A 25224-nucleotide genomic window follows, 5' to 3' on the forward strand; every position below is an offset into this window, starting at 1 on the left:
CATCACTACACACGCTACTACAACTTGCATTGCGCAGTGTACTGTAGGATGACCAGGTGCCACATTATTGTAATGATGGCGGTGCTTTCGATAGTAATGATCATCACCGTTAGGCCTCATGTACTTTTCGTCAATTTCATGCTCAAAAGCTGGAATAATGGCCAGATTAATTACCTCTGGAACGGAATTGTCATCACTGCTGACCCATTCTTCTTCGCTTTCCTCCTTGATCACTCGGGGTGGTATAGCGGGAGTAGTACGTCGGTTTATGTAAAATCTTGATCGACTAAATCCGTTCACGCTATATCCTCCCCGATCGCCCAGCGACAGCCTGTCATCGTATTCAACATTCGCATTATTGCGAAAGTTTTTACTAACATAGTTACTGATGATTCTGCTGTTGGTATTTGAAGTGTTGGTGCCATTTTCACTGCCATTAATGCTGTTAAGTAGCGACGATAAAAGATTGCTATTATTGGTGATCCTCATTTTGTGTGTCGACGTCTCGATATTTGGTATCTTTATACTAGTGTCTAGGTACAAGTTCTTCTTAATTCCTAGTACCTCCGATAGGGGTCGATTTATGAGAAGGGCATTTTCCTGCCGAGATGCCTCGTTGTCGTCCCACAGTGAAGGCTGCGCTATCGTTGTAGTCATACTTTTTAAAACAGAAGTAGTAGTAGCAGTAGTAGTAATAGTCATAGTGGCAGTAGTAGTAAAAGTACTTGAATTCACCATTTCGTGGAGCGGTGGCACTGTTATGCGTTGATCAACTTGCCTACTGTCCGCTGAACTATCAATCGAATCAGATTCGACTGTTGCCGGTTCTATGATCACATTGTTGCTGGTTCTACTAAAACTATCATAACTATCGTAATTACTATTATAAATACTATTTTTAGTGGTAATATTTTTAATACTGTTGTTAATGTTACTGCTACTACTTCTACTACTACTGCTAATACCAATACTAGTATTAGTATTCTTGTTGTTACTGTTATTATTGTCGATCAGTTGTGTCAGTATGTCCTTATCGGTAATGGGTTCGTATTTATTTCGAAAGGTTTCGCTGTTATCCGACGCTCCACGGTACAGAAGAGCGACTTTTCCATCGGCTGTAATCACTGGCGTAATCTTCTGCTTCACTTCTACTACCTCACCCTGATTTTCGCTTGATTTTTTATTTATTTTATCTTCCTCTGTCACCTTTGGTTCTACCTTATATACAATTCCTACCTTTCCATTTGGCGTGGAGATTACCTTTATGGAGTCATTTTTCCTTAGTTTTCGACTGCTGGACGACAGCAATTCGTCATCACCATCGACAAAATCGTCGAATCGTGATTTGAAACGATGTGAAGCGGTTTTACCTTTTATATAGTCGCGCATCACATTTTCACCATCGGATGAGGAAGGTTCTATGGCGTCCATGTTACTATTTCGTCCCGGGGACTTTTTACTACTTTGCAACTCTTCGTTACTATAGTCATCATAGTAATCATCGTCGTCGTCGTCGAAAAGTTTCTTCCGACTCTCTTCATCGCGTTGTTTCTGGCGACCATCAAACGTGTCGACGTCCTCGTAGTCGTCATCTAGAAGATCATCATCTTCTCGCACCTCTTCGTCTTCCTCTTGGGTAAACAGCGGTTTCTCCTTCATCAGCTCAAGTTGCTTCATCAACTTTAGGAAATCATCCATTGGTTCTACAGTTGAACTATCTCCTAAACCGGTGTGTCCCTGATCATTTTGCATCATATCTTCCTTGTCGAAATCGGTCTCGAAATTGACCCAAATATCACTAGAACTAGCATTGTCTCTTTTCGTATCTTCGCTGGCACTTAAACTACTAGGTAAATCTAATCCTAATCTATCGAATCCTGCTACTTGCACGGTTGCTGCTGATGTTGTTGTTGTTTCTGTTATTGGTGTTGATGTTGTTCGGGTAGTCGCGTCTTGCAGTCAGTAGCATTTCTTTGTACAATGGCATTTGCGCACGATATCAAGGTGCTTGATATATTTGGTATTGTTGCTACACACCATGCGTACCTAAAATTGTGTATTAAAAGATAGTTAATACTTTGGCGTGAGCTAAAAATCAACGTATTTCAGCTTACTTTTCTTCGTCGTACGACTTTGGCGGCGCAACATTGGTTCCCGCAGCCACCTACGCACTTTGCGTACTTTAATGGCTGCCGAGATCGACAATCATTCTCGGTGTAGTATTCTCGAACTTGTTCCTTGCGACAAGTGGATGAACCTGAGATAGGAAAGAATATTTTCTGTTAGGTATCACCATAATTAACCACTATTGCGAGTATGGTGATTATTATTACAATAAAAGTATGGTAATGTCATATAAAATGATCATAAATAACTTGTAACTATTCAGTTTGTGAAAATCAGTTTGATTTAGAAGATTAGTAAAAAATGATGTTCAAGGGTATAAAAGTGATTATTATTAAAATAAAATGAAATTGCATGCAGGCATAACCAAAAAATATAACAAAATAAAACATATTAGCACTCATTACGAAAGGTACGGACATCGTCAAATATATCCGCAAGAGGTAGCTGACTGATCCCTGGATATTTTCTTTTGAGAATCTTCGCCGCGTTCTACTTTCAGTAGCCTGAATGGAATTTGTTAAGGTATATTTCACCCGCGATAGTTCTACTTAAAGTTTCGTTTTATATCTTGACTAGTTTCGTTCGCTTCACTCTATCCCAGGTTTCTGCCCCAAAGAGTATATCGGGGCATCAACACCTCGCTAAAAAGATCTTGCGGTTGAACGAAGCTGGTTATTGGCGAGCACAAGACATCGTTCGGGGTATGAAATGGGGAAGGCAAATGAGGAAGCGTCCGACATAGCTCCAGCCATCCCAAGTCCCTACCTAGCATCTCCACGTGGCCTTACCTGGTAATGCTTGGTAATGGCCTTACCTGGTAATTGAGTAGCTAAGCTAGGTGAAACTGGGTGGCTCCCGGCTACCTGATCTCAAAACTACGGATTTGTGTGACGGCTGCGCCACGGGACCTTGTTAGAAGGGAAGCTTATTAAAAATTATTTTAATTATTTGTTTCGGTTTAGCTCGTGAAGCACCTCCTACTGTATCAGTGAAAACTCCGAAAACATTTAAATAATGCTCATGGATACCAGAAGAAAAAACTAAATTAATAATGGAGGCACTTATGGAAATTCAAATGATGCAACTCTATTCCATTCGAAGGGCTGGTGGTGAGATTGTTCTATTTTTGCCCACATATACTTCATTTCAACTTTACCAATCATTGTTGCTACATTTAGTAATCTTCATATATTGTATATTCAGATAACACATATTTTATTACATTGCCATATACCATCATTACAGTAAAGGGGATGGAGCATTAGGGTATCGAATGAATCGAAGACTGGGTGAGAGATGTGGTAACCAGCCCAAGTCATATAAGGTCGGAGAGGATTTTGACGCGCCCTTCTAGCACACAAATCATCACACAAGTTAAGTTTTCACGCGAAGTTCGAAAACAGACACTGAGGAAGCCTGCAAGTCGTAGGCGAAATACGTATCTGCCAAGAATAAATATACATAGTAGAATTAAATTGGATAAATTTTATTTTTATTTAATTTCTAGGTTTCGTATTCTACTAAGACGCTCCAAAAACTTCAGAAGTTATGTACATATCTATGCTGGAAGGAGTATCTTATATTTCCGTGCCATCATGTAAGCAAAATTGCTTGAAGTGATGGTGGCTTCCCCCATACATACATACATACATACAACACAAGACATCGGTCAGGCAAGTATTGCTCTTCTCTAGCATACAAGGTGTAAATGCTACTCCAGAGAGAGGAGTTGGATTTTTAGCGAGCCAAAGGGTACATATGGCCCTGATGAAGTGGGAACCGACAACTAAACATGGGTTAGAAATCTTACTGAAATTTAGTGCTATGCGCCAGTGGCTGTCGATATTCAGAACGAAGAGAGGTTCTACATCATTTGAACAGTGTGGTTGAGAAAATCCCGAGGGTCCCTCGACTTGGGCGACTTCAACGTGGCTATTGGCCCATACAACATGGACTCTCAGGGCGTCATGGAGTGCCATATCCTAGGAAAGATGAGCGAAAACGGGAAGCTGTTTACAGAGTTTTGTAGTGTACTGTAAAAGCAACATGATTATTGGTAGATCGCTCTTTCCCCATAAGTGTTCCCCATAAGGTCACGTAGGGTTCCCCCAAGGGCCGAACTGTAAACCAAAATGACCACATTTGCATCAGCCAACCACTTAGTTGGTTTCGAGGTACGATGCTGGTCTGACAAGACAGTCGTCGTATGTTCGAATCTCGGCTAGGCGGTGCTGTTAGATAGAGTCAGTAGGATTGTTGCACTAGCCCCGTAACTGTCCTGTACTCTAATAGCCGGCTGTGAAGTCAGTCGATAAGGAAGGGTCAAGCCTTAGAAAGGACGTTTTGAGCCCAAAGCTTTGCTTTGCTTTTTGCATCAGTTAAAAGTAGCAAAGGAGGCTTCTTGATGTACGCAACAAGGGCAGCTCCGGTGTTGCATCCGACCATTGCCTTGATATAGTTGAAATACGCTTGCGGGTCGCATGTGTCTAATGACGGGAGGTGGAAGTTAGGTGTTTTTACGACGCGCGCCGATTGGAATATCCTAAGGTGAAGCAAAGGGAGTAAAGGGAGCAGAGGGAGTGGATTTCGGATGAAACTTGGAGGACTTCGCGAAAGCCGGCATCGAGCGAGCGCGAACCAGAGTGGCTAATACAGCCGCTAATCAATGAGACGCCGAACTGGAGCTGACAGTTGAACAGGCTTGTAGACGAGACATGAGAGCATGGACTAACACACTAACCGAAGAAGGAGAAACTACCACCGCAAGTGAGGTACCGTTTGTTGCCAGGTACCAGGATGAACACTAAGATGCCGTTAGAGGCAGAACAAAACTATGAGATCTCTGATTTCCCACTCTGATTGCCGCACGCACCCTAATGTAGAGAAGCTGTGGTTTCAATAAGATGGTGCCCCACCGTGCTTACCCTAATTGATTTATTGAAAAAAGCTTAGGGTGAACGAAAAATTCTGGGTGTAGTTTTCAATTAGTCGCATCTCTTATACAAAAGGATTGATTATGCGACCTTTTGAAAACTAAATCGAGAAATTCACGCAACGAACTTGTGAACTGGCCTTGAAGATCATGCGATTTACCACCGTGAGACCATTTTTATAGGGCTATGTGAAGTCTCTGGTCTACAGAGATAAGCCGCATACGATTGACGCCTTGGAAGACCCCATTCGTCACGTTATCAATGATATACCCTCAATCCAGCCAAGCATATTTAAATAAAATACCTGACTGTGCAGAACAAATCATTCCTCTATTAATCGTAATACAAGCGATGTTATTTGTTGTACCTTTTGTCAACTTTGATTAAATGAAGAATAAACAATATGAAACAAAAAAGAAACTATACTACTTTAGCCAAACAAGCATAACCAAAGACATCAAAGCTTTAAAATTCGCTGAGCAAGGATTGAAAAAATCATAAATGTTATGCTTGTTTATACTACTGGGTACTACGCTAATGATACAAAGCTAAAGTTCAACTCTTCCGTTTCGTCGGAATTTCGATCTATGTAGCAATCCAAAACCATGCGATTGACAGAGCAAGAGAGATTCCCAGTGAATATTCATATTCCATCATCGACTGAAAGTCTCTCCTGTCCATCGAACAAAGCCCGCGAGTCGCACAGTTTTCGTTTCAGAATTATTAGAATTAGAGAAATTCAATATAATACCGGAAGAGGGAGCTTTGAAGGGATCCTCGTCGACGACTACCGATACCGAGCCCTCACCTTGGTCACAAAATTTGCCCTTGGCACCGTTCTTACACTTGCAGGAATAGCTTCCCTTTCCATTGGGTATGCACTTGCCACCCCGCTTACACTGGTGATTCTCGCAGGGGTCCACCTGTTGAGTAACGAATAAAATAATGTAAGTATATGTAGAACTTAAAACAGTGCTGGCAATTACCTCTTTGACTATCATCGGTGTTTCTTGCATAAACTCGTCATCGACCTCCCCCTCGTTTTCGGTATCTAGAAGGGTACAACCAGGCGTAACTTTTTGTTGACGAGCCGCATTGAGAAAGTCGACTTGTTTGTGATTGATCCAGACCTCCTTCATACAGCCTTTGAAACTGGTGAGATTTCTTAGATGCCACAGTTTGTACGCTTGCTGGCCTGGTTCAGGTGGCAAACCACCCAAAAACATTGGGCTGGTTAATTTTAGATAATCTTTTGTTCCTTCGTTGATGATTGATCTGGCTAATCCTCGATCGACACGAAGTGTGAAATTCTTTTTCACTGCGATCAGTTCCACCAGGTGATATTTTCCATCAGCTACCATCTCAAAGCTATACATTGTAGAAACCGGGTAATTTCCCACATCATAGCTCACGCGAATGCGTCCGTTGAACAGCTCCACAGCAAGGTGTTCGTTGTTGCCGTCGTACATCAACACGCCATTTTGTTGTGTGCTACTAAAAACTATCGTAACGTTTGCCTCCGGTTTTGTCCTGAGCGGTTCCAGCTCGACGAATGAGTTATTGTGCAAGAATGTCAAGCTCGTTAGATATTCACAGCGTTTGCCCGAATAACCAGGAGCACATTTGCAAACATAATCAGCACTGGAGGGATTCGGTTGAAAGCAAACACCAAATTTGCACTCATGTTGCTGGCATGGAGACGTCTGTGGGTAGAGCATTGCGACCATCGGCGTTCCTTCGCAAAATTTCCCGGTGAAATCTGATGGACATTTGCACATATAATCGTTAATACCATCAATACAGGTTCCTCCATTTTGGCACATATGATTTATGCAGTCGTCAATGTTTTCTGTGCAATTGATACCTCGATAGCCAGGAATGCACTCACAACTGTAATGTGTGGAGTGATCAACGCATTTAGCGCCATTCTGGCATGGATTGAAGTCTTTACCACAGAATTCGATCTTTGATTCACAGTACGGTCCCGTATAACCGGGTAAACATGCACAATTGTAAGAATTCACTCCATCCACACAAGTGGCATTATTGGCACACTTGTGATTTGTGCAATCGTCTATATTGATTTCACATCGGGCTCCCGAATAACCCGACACACACTGACAACTAAACCGTCCCTCTTCGAGTACCGTGCATGTCCCGTTGTTTCGACATGGATTTCCGTAACAAGCGTCAATCATTAGTTCACAGTGAACCCCGTGATATCCTGGAGGACATTGGCATTCATATTGCCTTTCAGGTAGCGCTTTACATGCAGCATTATTCTTACAAGGGAATGTGTAGCAGGCATCACATTTGGAGAGAATTTCATTGCTAACTTTTCCTTTGCAAACGAATTGACTTGCCGGTGTCGACAGAACAAGTTTATCCTTCATGGCTTCAGGTTCCGCACAACGGGCGATACCTGGTTCAACGTAATCTCGTTTCACCCACTCTGATAACCATTTGAGAGAGCAATCGCAGTATAGTGGATTGCTTCCGAGAGCACTGGAGAAGACATAAACCATCATATGGTGATTAGATAGAAAAATAGGATTTTACTTACATGTGAGTAATAGACTGAAGATCAACGAACGATCCGTCCGGAATCATGGAAATATGATTTCCATGCAAGGATAAAACCTTCAGACTTTTTAATCCGGCGAACGCATGCTGCTGGACACACTGCAGATTGTTATAGCTGATGATAAGCGTGGATAGGCGAGTCAAGTTTGCAAAAGTGTAGTTGGATAACATGCTCACTTTGTTGTTACTTAAGTCCCTGTGAAATATTATAAAAACGGTTAGTACATCTATGAAACATTTCAGATTACCAGAAGACATACAATCGAGTAAGCGACTTTAAATGTTGGATCCGTTCAGTGTGAATGATTGAAATTTCATTGGACTCCAGGTACAGTTCGGTTGTTTCGGAAGGAATAGACCTTGGGATTTCTTTCAACTTGTTTCGAGAACATCGAACCACGGTCCCGGTGCATGTGCAGGACGGTGGACAGTAGTCTTCTCCGAGGCAACCCTGGTCGGCTTCCGTGGAACACTTGAACTCAAAGTGAGGCAAATCTTTCACAGGGATATCACGAACTTTAGCCGGAGAGGCACATCGAGCTGGAGTACCACCGAGTTGTTTCTTGCGCAGCCAATCCGAAAACCAACCTAGATGGCAGTTGCAGCGAAAAGGATTTGACGCAAGGTTTCTGTAATAGGACGAATTTGTAATTGAGGGAATGGTTTAAAGCAGGTAAGATGTACTTACAGCTGCGACAAAGACGAAAGAAACTCGAACGATCCTGGCATTACGCAGGAAATCAAGTTATCTTGTAATGTCCTGTAAGTAGAAAATAATCTATTTTAAAAACAGAGTTGAAATGCAATTGGTAGAAAGCTTACAAAGTTTTTAGCTGGTGCAGTCCTAGAAACATTTTATTGTGAACCTCTGCTATTTTGTTTTCACTTATCTGTAGCTCTTGTATCTTTATGGCGCCTTCGAAGGAATTCGGTTCGATGTTCATGATTTGGTTTCGTCGTAGATCGAGCTTGATCAAATTCGGCAAACGACCGAATAGACCATCTGATCGGATCCGATTCAGTTCATTGTCGTTCAACAAACTGGAAAGACAGGAAAAAGAAAAATATTTGTGGTTTTACCGAAAAGAATCAACCAGTTCTAATAATATTAGTGACACGGTAATCTAAATCAGCAAAGAAAAATATTTGGTTTGTTATTCTAATAGTTGTATTGTAACAAAAATAAGTAGTTTGGATGCAAACCAGCGATCCCCTATCCATTGGCGAAACAAGTGTTCATTTCTAAACGGGAGGATCTGGAGCCCCCTGCATTTTTTCTAGCGATTCATTTCGACGGCATGCAAAGTGTTATGAATTGGCTAACCTCAACTTAACGAATTTCTTTTAATCGTCTGTGTAACATAATTCCCGCAACTAAATCGGCCCACGACAGCTGGTTTCCAGTTTCGCGGGAACCCAGTGCTCGCCAGATCTCACTCTATCTGGTCTTGCCACCTCTCTCGCTGTTCCTACCGAATTCGATGCGAAAACCATTATGCAGGATAGTTGTCCGGCATTCTAGCAACATATCCTGAACAACGTATCCGTCCAGCTTTAAGCACTTTTTGAATACTAGGTTCGCCTCCATATACCGTTTTCTAGTACACCACCAAAAGTGGTTCTTAGCACCCGCCGTTCGAAAACTCCGAGTGGTCGCAGGTCCTTTTCTAGCAGAGTCCATGCTTCATGCCCGTAGAGGACAACCGGTCTCATTAGCGTTTTGTTCAATGTGCACTTTGTACGGGGCTCAGATTATTCGACCGCAAGTGTTTGTGGAGTCCGTGGTAGGCCCAACTTCTGCTGATAATACACCTTTTAATCTCATGGCTGGTATTGTTGTTCTCAGTTGCCAGTGAGCCAAGGTATACGAACTCGTCGACTACCTCAAACTCATCTCTGTCGATTACCGCTGTCCTGCCCGCCAGCATATGCTTCGTTTTAGACATATTTATGTTCACCCCAGAGCAGAGAAACTTGCTTCGCGTTTTAGTCTCTTGTACTGATCTTCCACCGCTTCAAAAGTTCTGCCGACAGCATCCGCGTCGTCGGAAAAGCAGATGAATAGACTGGATTTATTGAAAATCGTGTCCCACATTTCGATCACCGCTCGCCTTAGAACACCTTCAAGCGCAATGTTGAATAGCAGGTAGAAAAGACCATCTTCTTGTCGAAATCCTCTGCGAGATTCGAATGGGTCCACAATCCACCCGAGATTCTTGCACAGCACTGTGTCCCATTCATTCTAAGTCTAATAAGCTTACCCGGAATACCATTTTCGTCCAGAATTTTTCATAGCTGTTGTCGGTTTACATTATCATATGCTGCTTTGAAATCAACAGGTGCATGGGGACTAGGAATCCACAGCACTTCTGGAAAATTTGCCACAGGGTGAAGATTTGGTCCGTTGTAGACTGACCGTCAATATAACCGACCAGATAACTACCCACGAATCTGTTAACTATTGGCGACAGTCGATGGAAGATGACTTGTGAAAGCACTTTGTAGGCGGCATTCAGGATAGCGATCGCACGGTAGCTCTCACAATCAAGCTTATCGCCTTTCTCGTAGATAGAGTAAATAACTTCGTCTTCCCACTTCTCCGGTAGTCATTCGGCATCCCAAATTTTGACAATCAATTAATGCAAAAAGCCTATCGTTTGTTTGAGAAACCCCACAAGTCCACTCGACATTATTGTTGGAAAACAACAAAAAACTGATTTTCCCAAAATTTTGAACCAATCCTTATATTTTTTGGTATGAGGTTCTATGATAGTATCTAAAATACATTATGTAGACTTATCTTTTGATCAAAATAATGATTCTAGCTATAATTACAAGGCTTTAAAGTTGATGGATATTTGGGGTTTCTCAAACAAACGAGAAATTGACAGTGCACTTGAGTAGTTTTAGGCCGTTTTTATTCAAACTTGTAATCTTTTCATGTTCATAGTGTGTAATTTGCTACCATATATCACTGGGGATGTTAATTTAGTACGTACCGCTGAGAAGAAGAAGAAGGGAGGGGCGCTAAATATTATTTATTAAAAATTTTGAAGTAGAATACTACAAGTTTTAGAAAAAGTTTTGTACTTTTATAATCGAAGTTTTTATCATGGTTTGCATTTACCTATTAAACAATAAAAGGTAAATGGAAAAACGGCGGGTTTTGAATTGCATAAATAGACCAGAGTAACACGAATTCACATCGCATAGAATAACTTGATACTTTGTAACCAGAAAATAAGCATTTTAAATCATGGATAACAACCGTACTATGATTATGGAGCAGAATCTGAGTATAAGGGTCTGTCCCCAAATTACGAAATATCAAAAGGAAATGGACATACGTGAACAGCACCTTAAATACTTCAAACGGATAAACTATTGCTTTTACAGTGACTCGGGAGTGCTCAACGGATTACTCACATTAGGAAAAGCAACGAGTTAACAAAAAAGATAAATAGAAGAATTAACCTTTTATTTATATATTGTGCTATTATTTACATAGTATAGTGGGTTACTACTTTTGTGGGAAACACATGGATAGTTTAGTCTGCCGATTTCCGGAACGAGATTGCTACAGTTTTTACTGTATCTTGATAACAAGAATGGTTTATTTACGTTTATCTTGTCGACCAATTAATCCAAACTTATCTGCATTTGCAATCAGCTCTCACTTTTTCAGCTAAAACATTCTTTTCTTTTTGATTTCATAGGCCGTTCTTTTACTTTTAATAACTTTCGCCTTGTATTCTGTAGTCCGCCGAACACTATATTTCTTCTTTTCGACTGTGTCCAAGTCGTAATTTTGCGATTCCGAAGATATTTTTATACTATTGAATTGTGTTGCGAATACTGCTTACAACATTGCACGTAAATATTGAATGATAATTTTGTTTTTATCGCAGCGTCGCTCTAGGTGATTATCGGAAACATGGATATTTGGGGTTTCTCAAACAAACGGATATTTGCAACCCCAATTAAAAGGGGTTCGTGGAACTAACTTTGTCTGGAATTTTGAGGGAAGGTGTAGATACCCTCAAGGAATCGAAAACTGTTAAAAAGTCAATTTTCATAAAAATGGCGTTTGTGGGGTTTCTCAAACAAACGATTCATTTGATAAGTTCCTGGATAAGTTCAGGCCTAGTTTGATAAGTTTCGCTCCAATATCATCTTTTGCTGCAGCTTTGTTGTTCTTCAGCCATTGGATGGCTCCTATAACGCTTAACAGTGGGGTAGCATATCTCTGTTGCTTCTGCACCAATGAAGTCACTTTATCCTCTATCATCGTCTTATACCTGCACATCAGGTGTTCATCGTAGTGCTGTTTCCACCTTTCGATCACCGCACGGTTGTCAGTCAAAATACCTCCATATTTATCTCTGCATATTTCGGCCCGCTGCGCAAAGCCTTTGTGAGCTTTGTTTAGTCTATAATAGAACTTTCGTGTGACGTGTAAGCAGTCAGTTCAACTGCTCGAGTTCTTCGCACTCCTCCTCCTCCTGCGGGCACTTCTTCTTCTGGAAGAGTCGGGTTTGCTATCTCCGCTTCTGTTTGTTTCGCTTCGCATTATGAGCGGTGGCTCTACCCAGCATACCCAGCAGTAAATCAAAACAGTTTGCTAAACCGTCGGCTAAAATTGGCTAAATTTGCTTATGGAAAACATACGTGCACTTGCCGTATTTAAACGAAGGGTGTTGTCGATTATTTTTGGCGGACTACAATCGGATATGGAGAGTGGCGTAGGCGTAGCCACGATTTACAGGCACTACTTGGAGAGATTCCCATCGTACACCTGGCGAAAGTTGGGAGACTGGGTGGGCCGGCCACGTCGCAAGTATACCGAACGACTGTGTAGTGGGATTCGTTCTCCCCAAAAACCCGCCCGGCACCAGGTATAGAGGGAGCTCAACGTACTAGATGGCTCGATCAAGTTGAAGTCGACTTGCGTGTGTTGAGACGCTCAACGAATTGGTGACAAGCAACCCAGGACCAAGTACAGTGGAGAGGAATTCTTGACACGGTAAGAGTCTCTCTGGACCTATGCTACTAGAAGTAAGAACCCTTGACCTTTAGTCGAGTACATGACGTCGGTTTGTATTGTAATAAATATTACATTACGTTAGTAAAATTGACTTATTATTATAATAGCCGAATATAATACATAAAAGTATTTAAATTGTCATTATGACAGCTGCATGGTCAATTAATAAAATCTAAAAGTCCCTATCCGAGTTTCGAGAAAATGAACACCTGTTCTAACCTCCCTTTAGTTTCTTTTGAACTAAAGCGGTACCTTTTCAATCGATAGTTCCGACTGTGTTTCCTGGTTTGTTATGATACGCTAGGTTGATATTTGATACACCAATATTATTTTAATACTAAAATGTTACATTGTATTCGATTACTCACAGTTCAGTGGTGTAGAGAGGTATATCCTTTGGAATTTCCTTCAATCCGCGAGCCGAGCAATCCACCTTTGTTCTGTCACAATGGCAAGCTGCAGGACACTCCTGATCCATGCGACATTCACCAGCATATATGGTTTTACTTAAATTATCAGTGCCTGTAAGTGTGTCAGAAAAAAACGAAATGAATATTTAAACCACACAACGATTATAATCATCATTTCACCAATAAACCTACATTTAAATTTCTCATCCTTAAGGGCTTCTATGCGGCGCCGCTGCATTCGTTTGGGTGAATCGCAGCGGGCTCCACTGGTTTCGATTGGATTTTGATGCAAATAATCGCCCAGCCACCGTAGATTACAATCGCAAATGAAGGGATTACGTGCCAAGTGTCTGTAAGGAAGGACAAAAAACGAATGTCGTAGATGGGGGAAAATTATGTTAGCCTCGAAAAAGGACAACAGCCACTGTTTGTAACGAAAATTTAAACAGTCGTAAACAAATTGAAAATGGGATTGAATGTTTTTGCATAAACCGATTAACTTCAGTGACCGGCAAGCGGCCGTTTGACTTACAAAGTTTGAATGCTCTTGAGCGAGTCGAACGTGCCGTTGGCCAGCGTCTGTATGTTGTTATCGTACAGCGACAATAGACTGAGATTCTGTAGGTCCTTGAAGGCGTCCCTCCGCACGCACGTGATTTCGTTGGCGTTCAACAGAAGCAGCTGGAGCGACGTTAATCCCTTAAATACACTTGCCGGCAAATCCTTAATTTTATTGCCATAGAGGACACTAGGATAGGAAAGGCGAATGTGAAAAAGGAAATTATTATTTATTTATGGTAATATAACTTTGACAAGCAGAGTGAAACTCACAGCGATGTAAGCGATTTCAGTCCACTGAAGGCATCGTAGGCAACGCGTGAAATGTTGTTATTAGACAAATCTATTCGCTTCAGTCTTCGGTGGCTGGCGAACGCTTTCGGGGGGATTTCGGTGATGTAGTTTTGCTCTAGCCGCCTGGAAAAATATTTTCATTAGTTTTGCTCCGCACTGCTTTCTGCACGCGGGCTACTCACAATTCTGTGGTATCTTCTGGCAGCGTGGATGGCACGCTAGTCAAGCTTTTTTCACGACAATCCACGATACCGTCGGCGCATCGACACGGATGTGGACACAAACTCCTACCGCCGCATTCCATCGGAGCGTTCTCTGTCAGACCTGTCGGTGAAGGCGGAAAATTGATATGTCGCTGTTCATGTGGCTGCGAGAATACTGGTGGTCATATAATAGAGTTGTTGATGTAATAAATTAAAAATTGTGCAGTTTCAAGAGATTGAGTTTTCCGTTTTTAAAGCTTGTTTGTAGTTTGAAGTTTTATAGAATGAAAAGTTGATACAGAGGATGGGATAATCTTTTCTGGCCTATTTTCTGATTTCCATATTCCGAGGGAAAAGACTATCAATATTTTTTAGCAATAGATACTATTGGTGGTAGTGGGTAGTGTATAATATATTGTAGCGGCCTCGTCACGGATCTTAATATAATACTAAAAGCGCCTTATTCCGAACTAGACCCTGCCAGGACGTCATATTTAATATTTTCATGACAAGAATATTAACCTGCTCCCTTCATACTTCACACGAAGCTGTAATTAATACATATGCATCCCCAGTAAACAATTTGGTTTGTATATCTCGATTGCAATTGAGAAATACGAAATCATATCTGAACGAAAAAGTTTAATTTCACACCGACACCACATATTTATTTATTTGCTCAATTAAGGTTTAGGCTTCAAGCCCGTTTTCCAATAAAAAAGTACCGTCGATTCGGGCGAAATTGATCAGTCGGGTAAAATTGATCACCTTGGACCAACGAGTAAAAAACTCTTTATTCTACGTTTATACTGATTCATAAAACTGAATATGCACCCATCCATATAAAGATTGAGTTACAGGTCAAAGTCACTTGGCTTTCAGCAAGATTGATCTTGTAAATGGCTTGATTTTTTAAAATTTACTATTTTGATCGAATCGCAATTTTCAACATGCCCGATAAAACTCCTTGCTGTTAACACAAATTTCGTTGCAGAAGGAAATTTTGATAGAACTAATTCGATTCTCTAATTATCTGGCTGTGCTTTGATAATTTCCATGAATAAAATTATGCGACAGAAATTGTTTGATTTGACCTTTTACGAAATAAAACGATTGATAACATCATGAACTGAGGCAACATAGATTTCTAGATCGCTATGGGTGCGAAATGGAGCTGCCACCTGCGAAAGTTTATTCTTTCTGTGAAGCAGAATGGAGATTTATAAAAGGGTGCAAAAGACAGACAATACTTCGCACAAATTTTACAAACGCTCCATATGGCAGTTGCATGAGAGTGCAAGAGATCGGTTTGTGCTTACATAGCGAAATGCAACTACACATTCAAAGAGACAGTCAAGCTCCCGTATATGAGGAGAATCAAATTATTTGTTTCACTAGATTGATGAAGATTGTATACGAAAATCGTACATTTACACATATATACAGCAATGTTTAAACAAAAACAAATGATAACGATGCTAAAATTGGCTTAATATCTTTTTTATCGTTCATATTTATTTAGCAGATGCATCAACCATGCTAATGTAGAGCTGACTGTTTGTTTTTTGTGCTAGTTGCTGTACGCGACATTGTTGCCTACATACAGGCAATATCTCGATTACGCCAGATTTTATACTGCACGTTTGGTTATTGCTGTCAGAGCGTATGGTTTAATAGCAATATCGTCTTGATTTCTACGTGATCAATTTCACCCGTTATTTGTAAATTTCCAATTTCACGATTACATTAAGTTTTATCTAAAATAAAACTATTTATATAAGATATAGATGATACTGTCGTGTAGCCAGCACTACAGTACTTATTTTAAAATTGAATCATCTTCCTAAATATGTTTCTATTCAAAGATATTTAAAAAATACTCGAAAAAGTGATCAATTTCACCCGAATTCACGGTACTTAGTAACTATGAACATTAACTATTAAAAACACTCAAATGGGATGCAACTGTCCCCTAAAATACAAGCTAAGCCTATTTTTAATATTCGCTGGTGCCATGGTAACATTAACTATATGCTGTAGATCGTTGAAAGCTTTCATGAAACGGCACGTTGGCTCATGCTGGGAGTAATTCCTGTTTCGATGAGGTGGATTAAACACCGTATAATATACGTACGATAATTTTGACAACCGTTTGTAATTCTATCTTACATTTTATACAGTGGGCTTTAGAACACGCAACTTAATACTCCTGAATATATGATTAAGATATAACCACAGACGTAACACTTCGAAATTTTTTTTAACAAAACATCGTTTCAATGACACTCCTTAAACTAAAAAAACACTAGCATCATCTGGTGTAGTCTTCGCGCTACGCAGAGCAGGTCAATGCTACAAATTCACTTGTATATTATCTGACAACAGCGCCAGCGCAGACGAGAGGCGTTCTCGAGCAGCGACTGTTGTTTGAGTCATGTTCTTCGTCTTGTTATTGTTCACTTTGTTTTGATATGATTAGAATCATTATACAATTCCAAAGTAAAATTGATATGCATACGATTTAATGTGAACTTTCTATTACGATCTTGTGTTATCTAGGCCGAAGCCACAGTTATTGCGAGTATCTCATGAAGACACTCTTATTTGGTATGGGCGCGAAAAAGAATGGGTCCAAAATTGTTGTTACAAACATAACAATATTCGTGATACAACGATGTACTGATGTCAGCGCCCTGGTTAAAACTCCAGTGTTACAGTTGATAGTGGTAAGTTAGTATATAAATGCAAGCGAAAACTCAAACAAATTATGCCAGATTGCAGTAGTAGTCCGTAACGTAGTTGCATCGCATAAAGTTACGTAGTATTAGAGGTTTAATCATTTAGGTGTTTTGATCATATATTCCGGTTATCTCCGTTATAGCACAGATAAACGGACATAACTCTTGGAAGAAAAATCAACAAAAATTATCGTACCTCACATTTAGCCTGAACACTAGCACCATCTTTGATCGACATTCCCAAATATCAAATAGCAACAGAAGTATCCCTCAAAGTAGCAAGTATTTTTTATGGGAAATTCCCCTTCTTTCGTCAAAAAGCGCCACTTTGACCAAAACGGAGACATTCCCAACTAAGCCCAAATTTGAAATGACGGTGTAATCGGTACGAAGAATAGAAAACGAGTGTTATGTCTGTTCTAGGCATATTTTGTAACTTTATTTAGCTAGAGAGAAAGAACGGATCCTGCTAAAATTACAATCGATAAATAATTTTTTTGGTATCTTCGCATCTGCAAATTGTTTATCACAATCTCGTGAATGGCACTTTTTGGACGATTTAAAGTCTATGCCACTAATAAACATTTGAATGACGGTCTGCGTTCAAAAGCTTTTTTTAAATGTGTCACATTTTAGTTCATGGTGCTTGTTGATGGGCATCTAGCGCAGTTTTCATCAACATTTTCTTGGAAACCCGAAACCTAACTGTATCTATTAAAATTGACTTAATGCAAAACATTCAAGCACCAGCAATTCTCACTTTTACATCCAAATTTGCGACCATTAAACCACAGACAAACAGACATAACACTCGTTTTCCATTCATCGTACCGATTAAACCGTCATTTCAAATTTGGGCTTAGTTGGGAATGTCTCCATTTTGGTCAAAGTGGCGCTTTTTGACGAAAGAAGGGGAATTCCCTATAAAAAATACTTGCTACTTCGAGGGATACCCATATTGCTATTTGATATTTGGGAATGTCGATCATAGATGGTGCTAGTGTTCCGGCTAAATGTGAGGTACGATAATTTTTGTTGATTTTTCTTCCAAGAGTTATGTCTGTTTGTCTGTGATTAAACCGAAGTTCCCAAAAAAAATCGAATTCTTTAAGACCACACGCGACCATCGTATTGGCGATCTCACTCAAATTTGTGCTTTGTGTGCGATAATTTGCCTGTTGAATTTCTCACCGTTCGATAAACCACACCAGACTACTGTTAGTCGAACAATGCAGTTTTCTACTATAGAGTAAGGAGGGGCAAAAGTGCAACGGGGGTAAAAGTGCGTTTCAATGATTTATCAGAGCAGATTCTGCGCAGGGTAACCGACCTATATTGGACTCAATCGGTAGCTGTCAAGGGGTTTCCAGTAATGCGTATATGTGCGTAGTCATCAGAGATTACTTTTGTAATCATTTACCAATTAATTAGGTAATCAATGGTAATCAGTATAGTAATCAATGATAATCTTAAGTAATCACTGGTAATCATTGGTAAAGTAATCAAAACTAACTTTTTTCAAAGATGCGTAGTAATCATTGCTGTTGGAAACCCCTTGGAAGCTGTACACAATGTAAGTATAGACAAACAGACGTAACTTTTGGAAGAAAAATCAACAAAAATTATTGTCATCGAAGATCGACATTCCCAAATATTAACTAAAAACAGCAGTATCCCTCGAACAAGTAAGTATTTTTTGTAGGGGGGCTCCGTAGCCGCAAGGTTACCGAGTCTGCTTTGACAAGCGAGTGGTCGTGGGTTCGAATCTTAGTAGAATCAAGCCATTCGATGTCAAGTGACTTTAGCATGGGTTTATTCTCAGGCCCCTCCATTTACCCTTCCTTCGTGCTGAATTCTATATTTACCCTCTGAAGCCTCTTGACAGTGCAAATGTCCCTCCTATAGTTAAGTGTACTGGTCAGAGGTACGAATGAGTCCTCGCCAGGGACGGCTATAATATGGGATAGTGCTGGTAGCGAGGAATAAGTGGGTAAAGTAGATTAAGCTTTGAAGGAAGGGTAAACCCCAATACACGCAAGCACGCATAAAATTTAATAAGCATATCGCTCACTCAATAGCGATTATAGCAAAAAGAAATGCAGTGCAGGTCATACAGCAAACACCCGGGCGATATTACAACAGATCAACTATACTGGTCGCAGTAATGAGTCCACACATGGAAAAAAAAGTATTTTTTGTGGGATATTCGCCTCCTTTCGCTAAAAAGCGCCACTTTGACGGATACGGAGACATTCCCAACCAACGCTAAATGTAAAATGAGTGTTACAGCGTACGAAAAATGGGAGAGTGATAATTATTTCTGTTTGTCTGTGATGTAAGAGTCCAAATTATGTACTGGTGCAGATGGGGTCCAAAATAGGTAGGTTTGCCTTATTTGATAACATTGGTATAGATGGGTGACTACTTTCATAGCTTAAATTCTACCGTAAACATTTGTTGTTTACGGCACAAAGTTGCTGAGCTGTTGTTAATTGTCGAGCTGTTAATTTGGTGTAATTTGGCCACTAGCGGGGCAAAAGTTTGATTTGGCACCTGATCAGAAAAATTAAGAATATTTTTTATGTTACTCTAGATGATTTATAGTTGAATCTCAAGATATTGAGTTGTTGCATATTTTATTGTCATGGAACTTTATATCTCATGCGAATTAAAGAAAACCTCAAACTTATACCCCGCTTTACTCTACTGAAGGCTACAGGATGGAAAACCAACGCAATTTCATTGCACCTATCCGCACTCTAATAGGAGTAAATTATTTTGGGCGAGAATAATGAAAATCATTAACTCCCACAGTTCCCCAATCCTTCCCCGTGCCACATGTGTGCGTGGAAAAGTTCATCACGAAGTGATCAGTATTGTGTTGCCGTCCGCAAGCCGTGGTGCGCTATTTTCCCAGTAATTTGATTTTATTGATCGAACAGGACGTGACAAGCAAAATGAGTAGCATATCAAAAAAATCCAGACACAGCTCGCTCGGCCGGCTGAATCACTGCACGCGAGGCCAGACCGTGGAAACGCTTTCGAGTCCTTGTGACGGTTATGGGAGAAAAATAAATTAACATTTGCATATTCATGAATGTCACGTACATATCCGGGTGGAAAATTATTGCGCGATCGATCTGTTCCTCCCGTTTCTTGCACAAACAGTGTTGTCATTTTTATTTGTGAAAATCTTGTAAAAATTGAAAATGGACTGTTTGATGAATTATGATGATAAAAGATGCGTTTTCTGTTTGAAAAATGTAGAAATGTGATAAAGTTCACTATCGTTATATCTTGTCTTATCATGAAAATCTGGTTCTCATTGAATCCTATTAGTTTTCCAGTGCGAAAAGAATTTCTATTCATAAAAATTCATTTTCCAACTTCTGCCGTTCTTCGAGGCATTCGTATGCAAAGTTACAGTTTGATTGTATTAATTTGAAATAGGAAAAATTACGATATTTCACACATAACGGCATCCATTCGCATAAACGATGCGATAGTAGAGGGAATAGAGGGAAAAGCGGAACTTGCGGTCACACATACAAGCCTTCCTCTGTATTGCCGCGCTGCGAGCAGGCAGGCAAAAATGCCCAAACACATTTTCCCGGTAATACTTCGCTCGCTCGCTATAAAAAACGATATTGTGCACACCGAGTGTTGTTTATCGTGTGCTAAACCAACAATAACAAACAATAGACATGGAGGGTGCGTGTGGGAATAATGAAAATCGCGCTTTACGGCCCTGGTAGGAGGACAGAAACCAGGACGTGAGTAGCTTATAGAGTATGACATTAGCACAGACAAACAGACATAACTCTTGGAAGAAAAATCAACAAAAATTATCGTACCTCACATTTTGCTTGAACAGTAGCACCATCTATGATCGACATTCCCAAATATCAAATAGCAACAGGAGTATCCCTTGAATTAGCAAGTATTTTTTATGGGGTATCCCCCTTCTTTCGTTAAAAAGCGCCAATTTGACCAAAACGGAAACATTCCCAACTAAGCCCAAATTTGAAATGACGGTTTTATTGGTACGAAGAATGGAAAACGAGTGTTATGTCTGTTTGTCTGTGACATTAGCTTTAAGATTAATGAAGTGGTAGTATAAAGCGCTCAATTTTGATTTACATTATAAAGTTGGATACACACAAGGTTATGAACTTAAAGTTGTATCCTCCAAATATTCCTTTGCTAAACGATTTGTTGACGTACTTGCAGATTCCATCTTTCCATTTCCATTTAATTGCGAAGGCCAAATAGCAATCATCGCTGTTTACAAAATCTGGTACGAATTCGTTCCTCACCTGAGCACTTGAACTCCTGGTCGTGCAGATCGGCCACGATCTGGCCTTTGAGTTGGCTGGGCGAGTGGCATCGCGTGTAAGGCGCCAGGCGTGGTGCATTTTTCAGATACTTTGCCAACCATGACAGATGACAATCGCACGCGAATGGATTCTCCGAAAGACGCAGGGCGCGCAGCCGAGGCATTCCGGTAAACATATCCCGAGGGAGGGTCGTAATGTTATTGTTGTTCAACGTCCTGTTGGATGGTAGGACGGTTAATGTACAGAAAAATCTAAAATGTAATAAGATTTCATTATTTTAAAGGCTTACAGTATTTCCAGCTCCGCTAATCCTTTGACGGCCTGCTCGTCCAGGCAGGTGATTTGATTGTTATCCAGCTGTAGACTTCGCAGTGAAGTAGCACCTTTGAAGGCCCGCTTCGGGATAGCCGTGAGGACATTGTGCGAGAGATCTCTGCAAGGGTAGAACAAAATGGTAGATATGAAAATGACCTTCAAGCTCACAGTACAATACAATGCATATTTTATGAAAACTACTCCATGAGTTTTGAGAACCATTGGTTTGTGATTGATGGTTGAGTCTAAATTGTGTGATCAGGATGCTTAATGAATGTTTTAGTTGTATAAGCAAAACATGCATAATTGAAGCTGATTATAATATACATAGTAACAAGCATAATTTAAAAATTGTATACATTATGATAACTCACATGCATGCACAGCACAGAAGGCTTTGAGTTACATCTATACCTATAAAGAAGGATTTCTGTCTGTCTGTCTGTCCGTATGTTCCTTATAGAATCGAAAACTACTGAACCAATCGGCATGAAAATATGCATGTAGAGGTTTTTTGGGGCCAGGAAAGTTTTTAGTGATGGTTAGAAACCCCTCCCCCCACTAAGAGGGGGGGCTCCCATACAAATGAAACACAAATTTCTGCATAACTCGACAACTAATCAAGCAAATAGCACAAAATTTGGCATGTGGGTGTCTTCGGTGACAAGAAGTTATTCTATGGTAAATTGAGACCCCTCCCCTCTTTATAAGGGGAATTATAACTCCTCTCCTCTTTAAAAGGGGGGGCTTCCATACAAATTTCCTCATAACTGAAGAACTAATCAAGCAAATGGAACAAAATTTGGCATGTGAAAGTTTTCGAGGGCAAGAATATTTTCTATGGTGAATAAGGACCCCTCCCCAAACGAAATACAAATTACCTCATAACTCGAGAACTAATCAAGCAAATGAAACAAAATTTGGCACGTGGGTGTTTTTGGAGACAAATTTTTTTTTCTATGATGAATTGGGACCCCTCCCCACTTTAGGAAGGGGGGCTTCTATACAAATAAAATGCAAATTTCCTCATAACTCGAGAATTAATCAAGCAAATGGAACCATATTTGGCATGTGAAAGTTTTCTAGGGCATGAATATTTTCTATGGTGAATTAGAACCCCTCCCCACTGTAAGAGGGGGGCTCCTATACAAACGAAATACAAATTTCCCCATAACTCGAGAACTTATCAAGCAACTGGAACCAAATTTGACACGTGGGTGTTTTTGGAGACAAAATTTTTTTCTATGATGAATTGGGACCCCTCCCCACTTTAGGAGGGGGGGCTCCTATACAAATGAAAAACAAATTTCCTCATAACTCGTGAACTAATCAAGCAAATGGAACCAAATTTGACATGTAAGTGGTTTTGGACGCAAGATTTTTTTCTATGGTGAACTGAGACCCCTCTCTTCTTTAAAAAGCGAGTTATGGCCCATCTCCCCTTTAAGAGGGTGGGCTGCCATACAAATGAAATGCAAATTTCCTCTTATCTCGAGAACCAATCAATCAAATGGAACCAAATTTGGCATGTGGGAGTTTTACATGGCAGAAATTTTTTCTATGGTGAATTACGACCCCTTCCCCTTTTAAGAGGGGAGCTCCCATACAAATGAAATGCAAATTTCCTCTTATCTCGAGAACCAATCAATCAAATGGAACCAAATTTGGCATGTGGGAGTTTTACATGGCAGAAATTTTTTCTATGGTGAATTACGACCCCTTCCCCTTTTAAGAGGGGAGCTCCCATACAAATGAAATTCAAATTTCCTTATAACTTGAGAACTAATCAAGCAAATGGAACCAAATTTGGCATGTGGGAGATTTTGGAGTCTTGAATTTATTTTACGATAGTTAGAGACCTCTCACCCCTGTGGTAGGGGGATATGGACTCTCATACAAATAAAACAGAAATTTTTGCGAAACTCAAAAACTAATCGAACTCGAGAAATTCGAGACTCTTCCATAAAACATTAGTCAATTCAAGACCACAAAAACTATCTATAGTAACACTAGATCATTCAGGACGAGACGGTCGCGAGTGTTGCCGGTGACCCGCCGTCGGAAGTGCCGCCCACTGGGGGGCTTACAAAACTCGAGATTGTGACAAAGATCATCCGAGATTCATGATTTATGTACAACACAGGTTAATTTGTGGCAATACGAAGTTTGTCGGGTCAGCTAGTTAATCAATAAATCATCAGATTATAAATGATTTCATTATGAACTAGAAAATTTTGTGAGTATTTACTGAGTCGTAGTTTATTTTGTATTTAATTAGTTGTATTAGCTGCCTCAGCCAACATTCGTCCCTAACAACGCTCATCTAATTATTATTACTAACACACTGGATTTCCTGCTTTTAGTGTCACGAGATATTATGGGTTATGGTTATCCTGGAGATTTCAATTGCAGGATCCTTAAACAGGAATGCTACTTTTGTTAGCGAGCCAAACTATACGAATCTATACAAGATTCCCATGACAGAAAACCAAGCAAATCTGTGCAAATCTTTTTTATTCGTCTGGGCAGCATTTGTCTTATTTATTTATTTATTTATTAACTTATTTATTTATTTATTTATTTATTTAGATTGTGGAATTTTGTCTTTAGTTTAAACTGCTCCAGGATATCCAATCCCATACACAAAAGAGTTTCAGACAGTGAAATTCGCCTCAGAGAGTAATTCAATCTCTAGACACTAATTTCTGCGAAAATTAAATTTATTTAGTTCTCATCCAAATAGATCTAATCACTTCTGTTCAAAAGACTTTATAGCATGTAAACAACTATTGGCGCTAGCATCTCTGGTCTTTACAGATTATTGTTGTTGGGCAAATAATTTCAAACTTCGTCGTTTGCTTCCGAGTTCTGCCCAACAACTGTTAGAATAGCTATTAGATGATGGTCAGCACGATAGCTGCATTGACATTCCAGTGTCAATATTGTGTCAACAATTTGCATTTAGTCGTAGAGATAATCAAGACAATCAAGATAATTCACCTTGAATACAATGGGCACATCAGTGTCACTACTTGTGTAGAGGTTATGGGGTCTGTTGTCTGTTCCCGTTAGTATTTGTTTACTTCTTTTTCATTGATGCCATTTCTCCAGTTGTTGTAACGAAAAAAGTAATAATATTGTTTTGATTTGGTGGTGAAAAATTTATCAGAATTCACCAAAAATATTCTCACAGCTATCTTAAATAAATTCAAGAAGTGTGAGAACAATTAAAACACGATCTGACTTGGAGAAGCGGTGAAAACAGACAATCGATACGGTTGAGAGTATGCAGCTTTTTACGAGCCATAATGGCGGACGTGTTCGTAATATTTGAACAGCATTTTTGACATTTCCCTAATACATCGCACGTTTTCTTTACGCACATTCCTTTAGTTTTATCGTGGACGCGCGGAAAGAAAACGTGCGATGTATTAGGGAAATGTCAAAAATGCTGGTCAAATATTACGAACACGTCCGCCATTATGGCTCGTGAAAAGCTAGATAGCTCGCACTGGGACTCAATTATCCGGGTACTTCTTTTTTATAGCAGCATAGAACTGGGGTGGCTCTTGCCGTATCAAGAATTTTTCTCCACAGTACTCGGTCCTGGGCTACTCGTCGCCAAATCGTTAATCGTCTCGACATAGGCAAGTCGGTTTCAACCTGGTCGAGCTATCTAGCA

The 25224-nt window shown here is 40.1% G+C and overlaps 1 protein-coding gene across 6 annotated transcripts in view; it reads right to left on the minus strand.

Moving 5' to 3' along the window:
- Nucleotides 1-1936: 1936 nt before the first annotated feature.
- The window catches only part of LOC128744297 (protein slit), a 378694-nt gene continuing 355406 nt past the window's right edge, over nucleotides 1937-25224 (minus strand). For 3 of the 6 annotated variants that reach the window (XM_053841167.1, XM_053841163.1, XM_053841164.1), the window contains 14 exons: nucleotides 21517-21660; nucleotides 21207-21442; nucleotides 14132-14273; nucleotides 13929-14072; nucleotides 13630-13845; nucleotides 13290-13447; nucleotides 13056-13209; nucleotides 8466-8684; nucleotides 8332-8403; nucleotides 7904-8272; nucleotides 7624-7839; nucleotides 5869-7565; nucleotides 2115-2257; nucleotides 1937-2046 (listed from right to left, as the gene is read on the minus strand). In XM_053841167.1, coding sequence (XP_053697142.1) covers nucleotides 1960-2046; nucleotides 2115-2257; nucleotides 5869-7565; nucleotides 7624-7839; nucleotides 7904-8272; nucleotides 8332-8403; nucleotides 8466-8684; nucleotides 13056-13209; nucleotides 13290-13447; nucleotides 13630-13845; nucleotides 13929-14072; nucleotides 14132-14273; nucleotides 21207-21442; nucleotides 21517-21660 — 3997 coding nt within the window. In that variant the 3' untranslated portion in view covers nucleotides 1937-1959. Of the gene's footprint in view, nucleotides 2047-2114; nucleotides 2258-5811; nucleotides 7566-7623; nucleotides 7840-7903; nucleotides 8273-8331; nucleotides 8404-8465; nucleotides 8685-13055; nucleotides 13210-13289; nucleotides 13448-13629; nucleotides 13846-13928; nucleotides 14073-14131; nucleotides 14274-21206; nucleotides 21443-21516; nucleotides 21661-25224 lie in introns of all 6 variants that reach the window. The other 3 variants (XM_053841168.1, XM_053841165.1, XM_053841169.1) reach the window with 2 other exon arrangements.

Source organism: Sabethes cyaneus, chromosome 3 (genome assembly GCF_943734655.1).
Source record: "Sabethes cyaneus chromosome 3, idSabCyanKW18_F2, whole genome shotgun sequence".
NCBI classification, from domain to species: Eukaryota; Metazoa; Arthropoda; class Insecta; order Diptera; family Culicidae; genus Sabethes; species Sabethes cyaneus.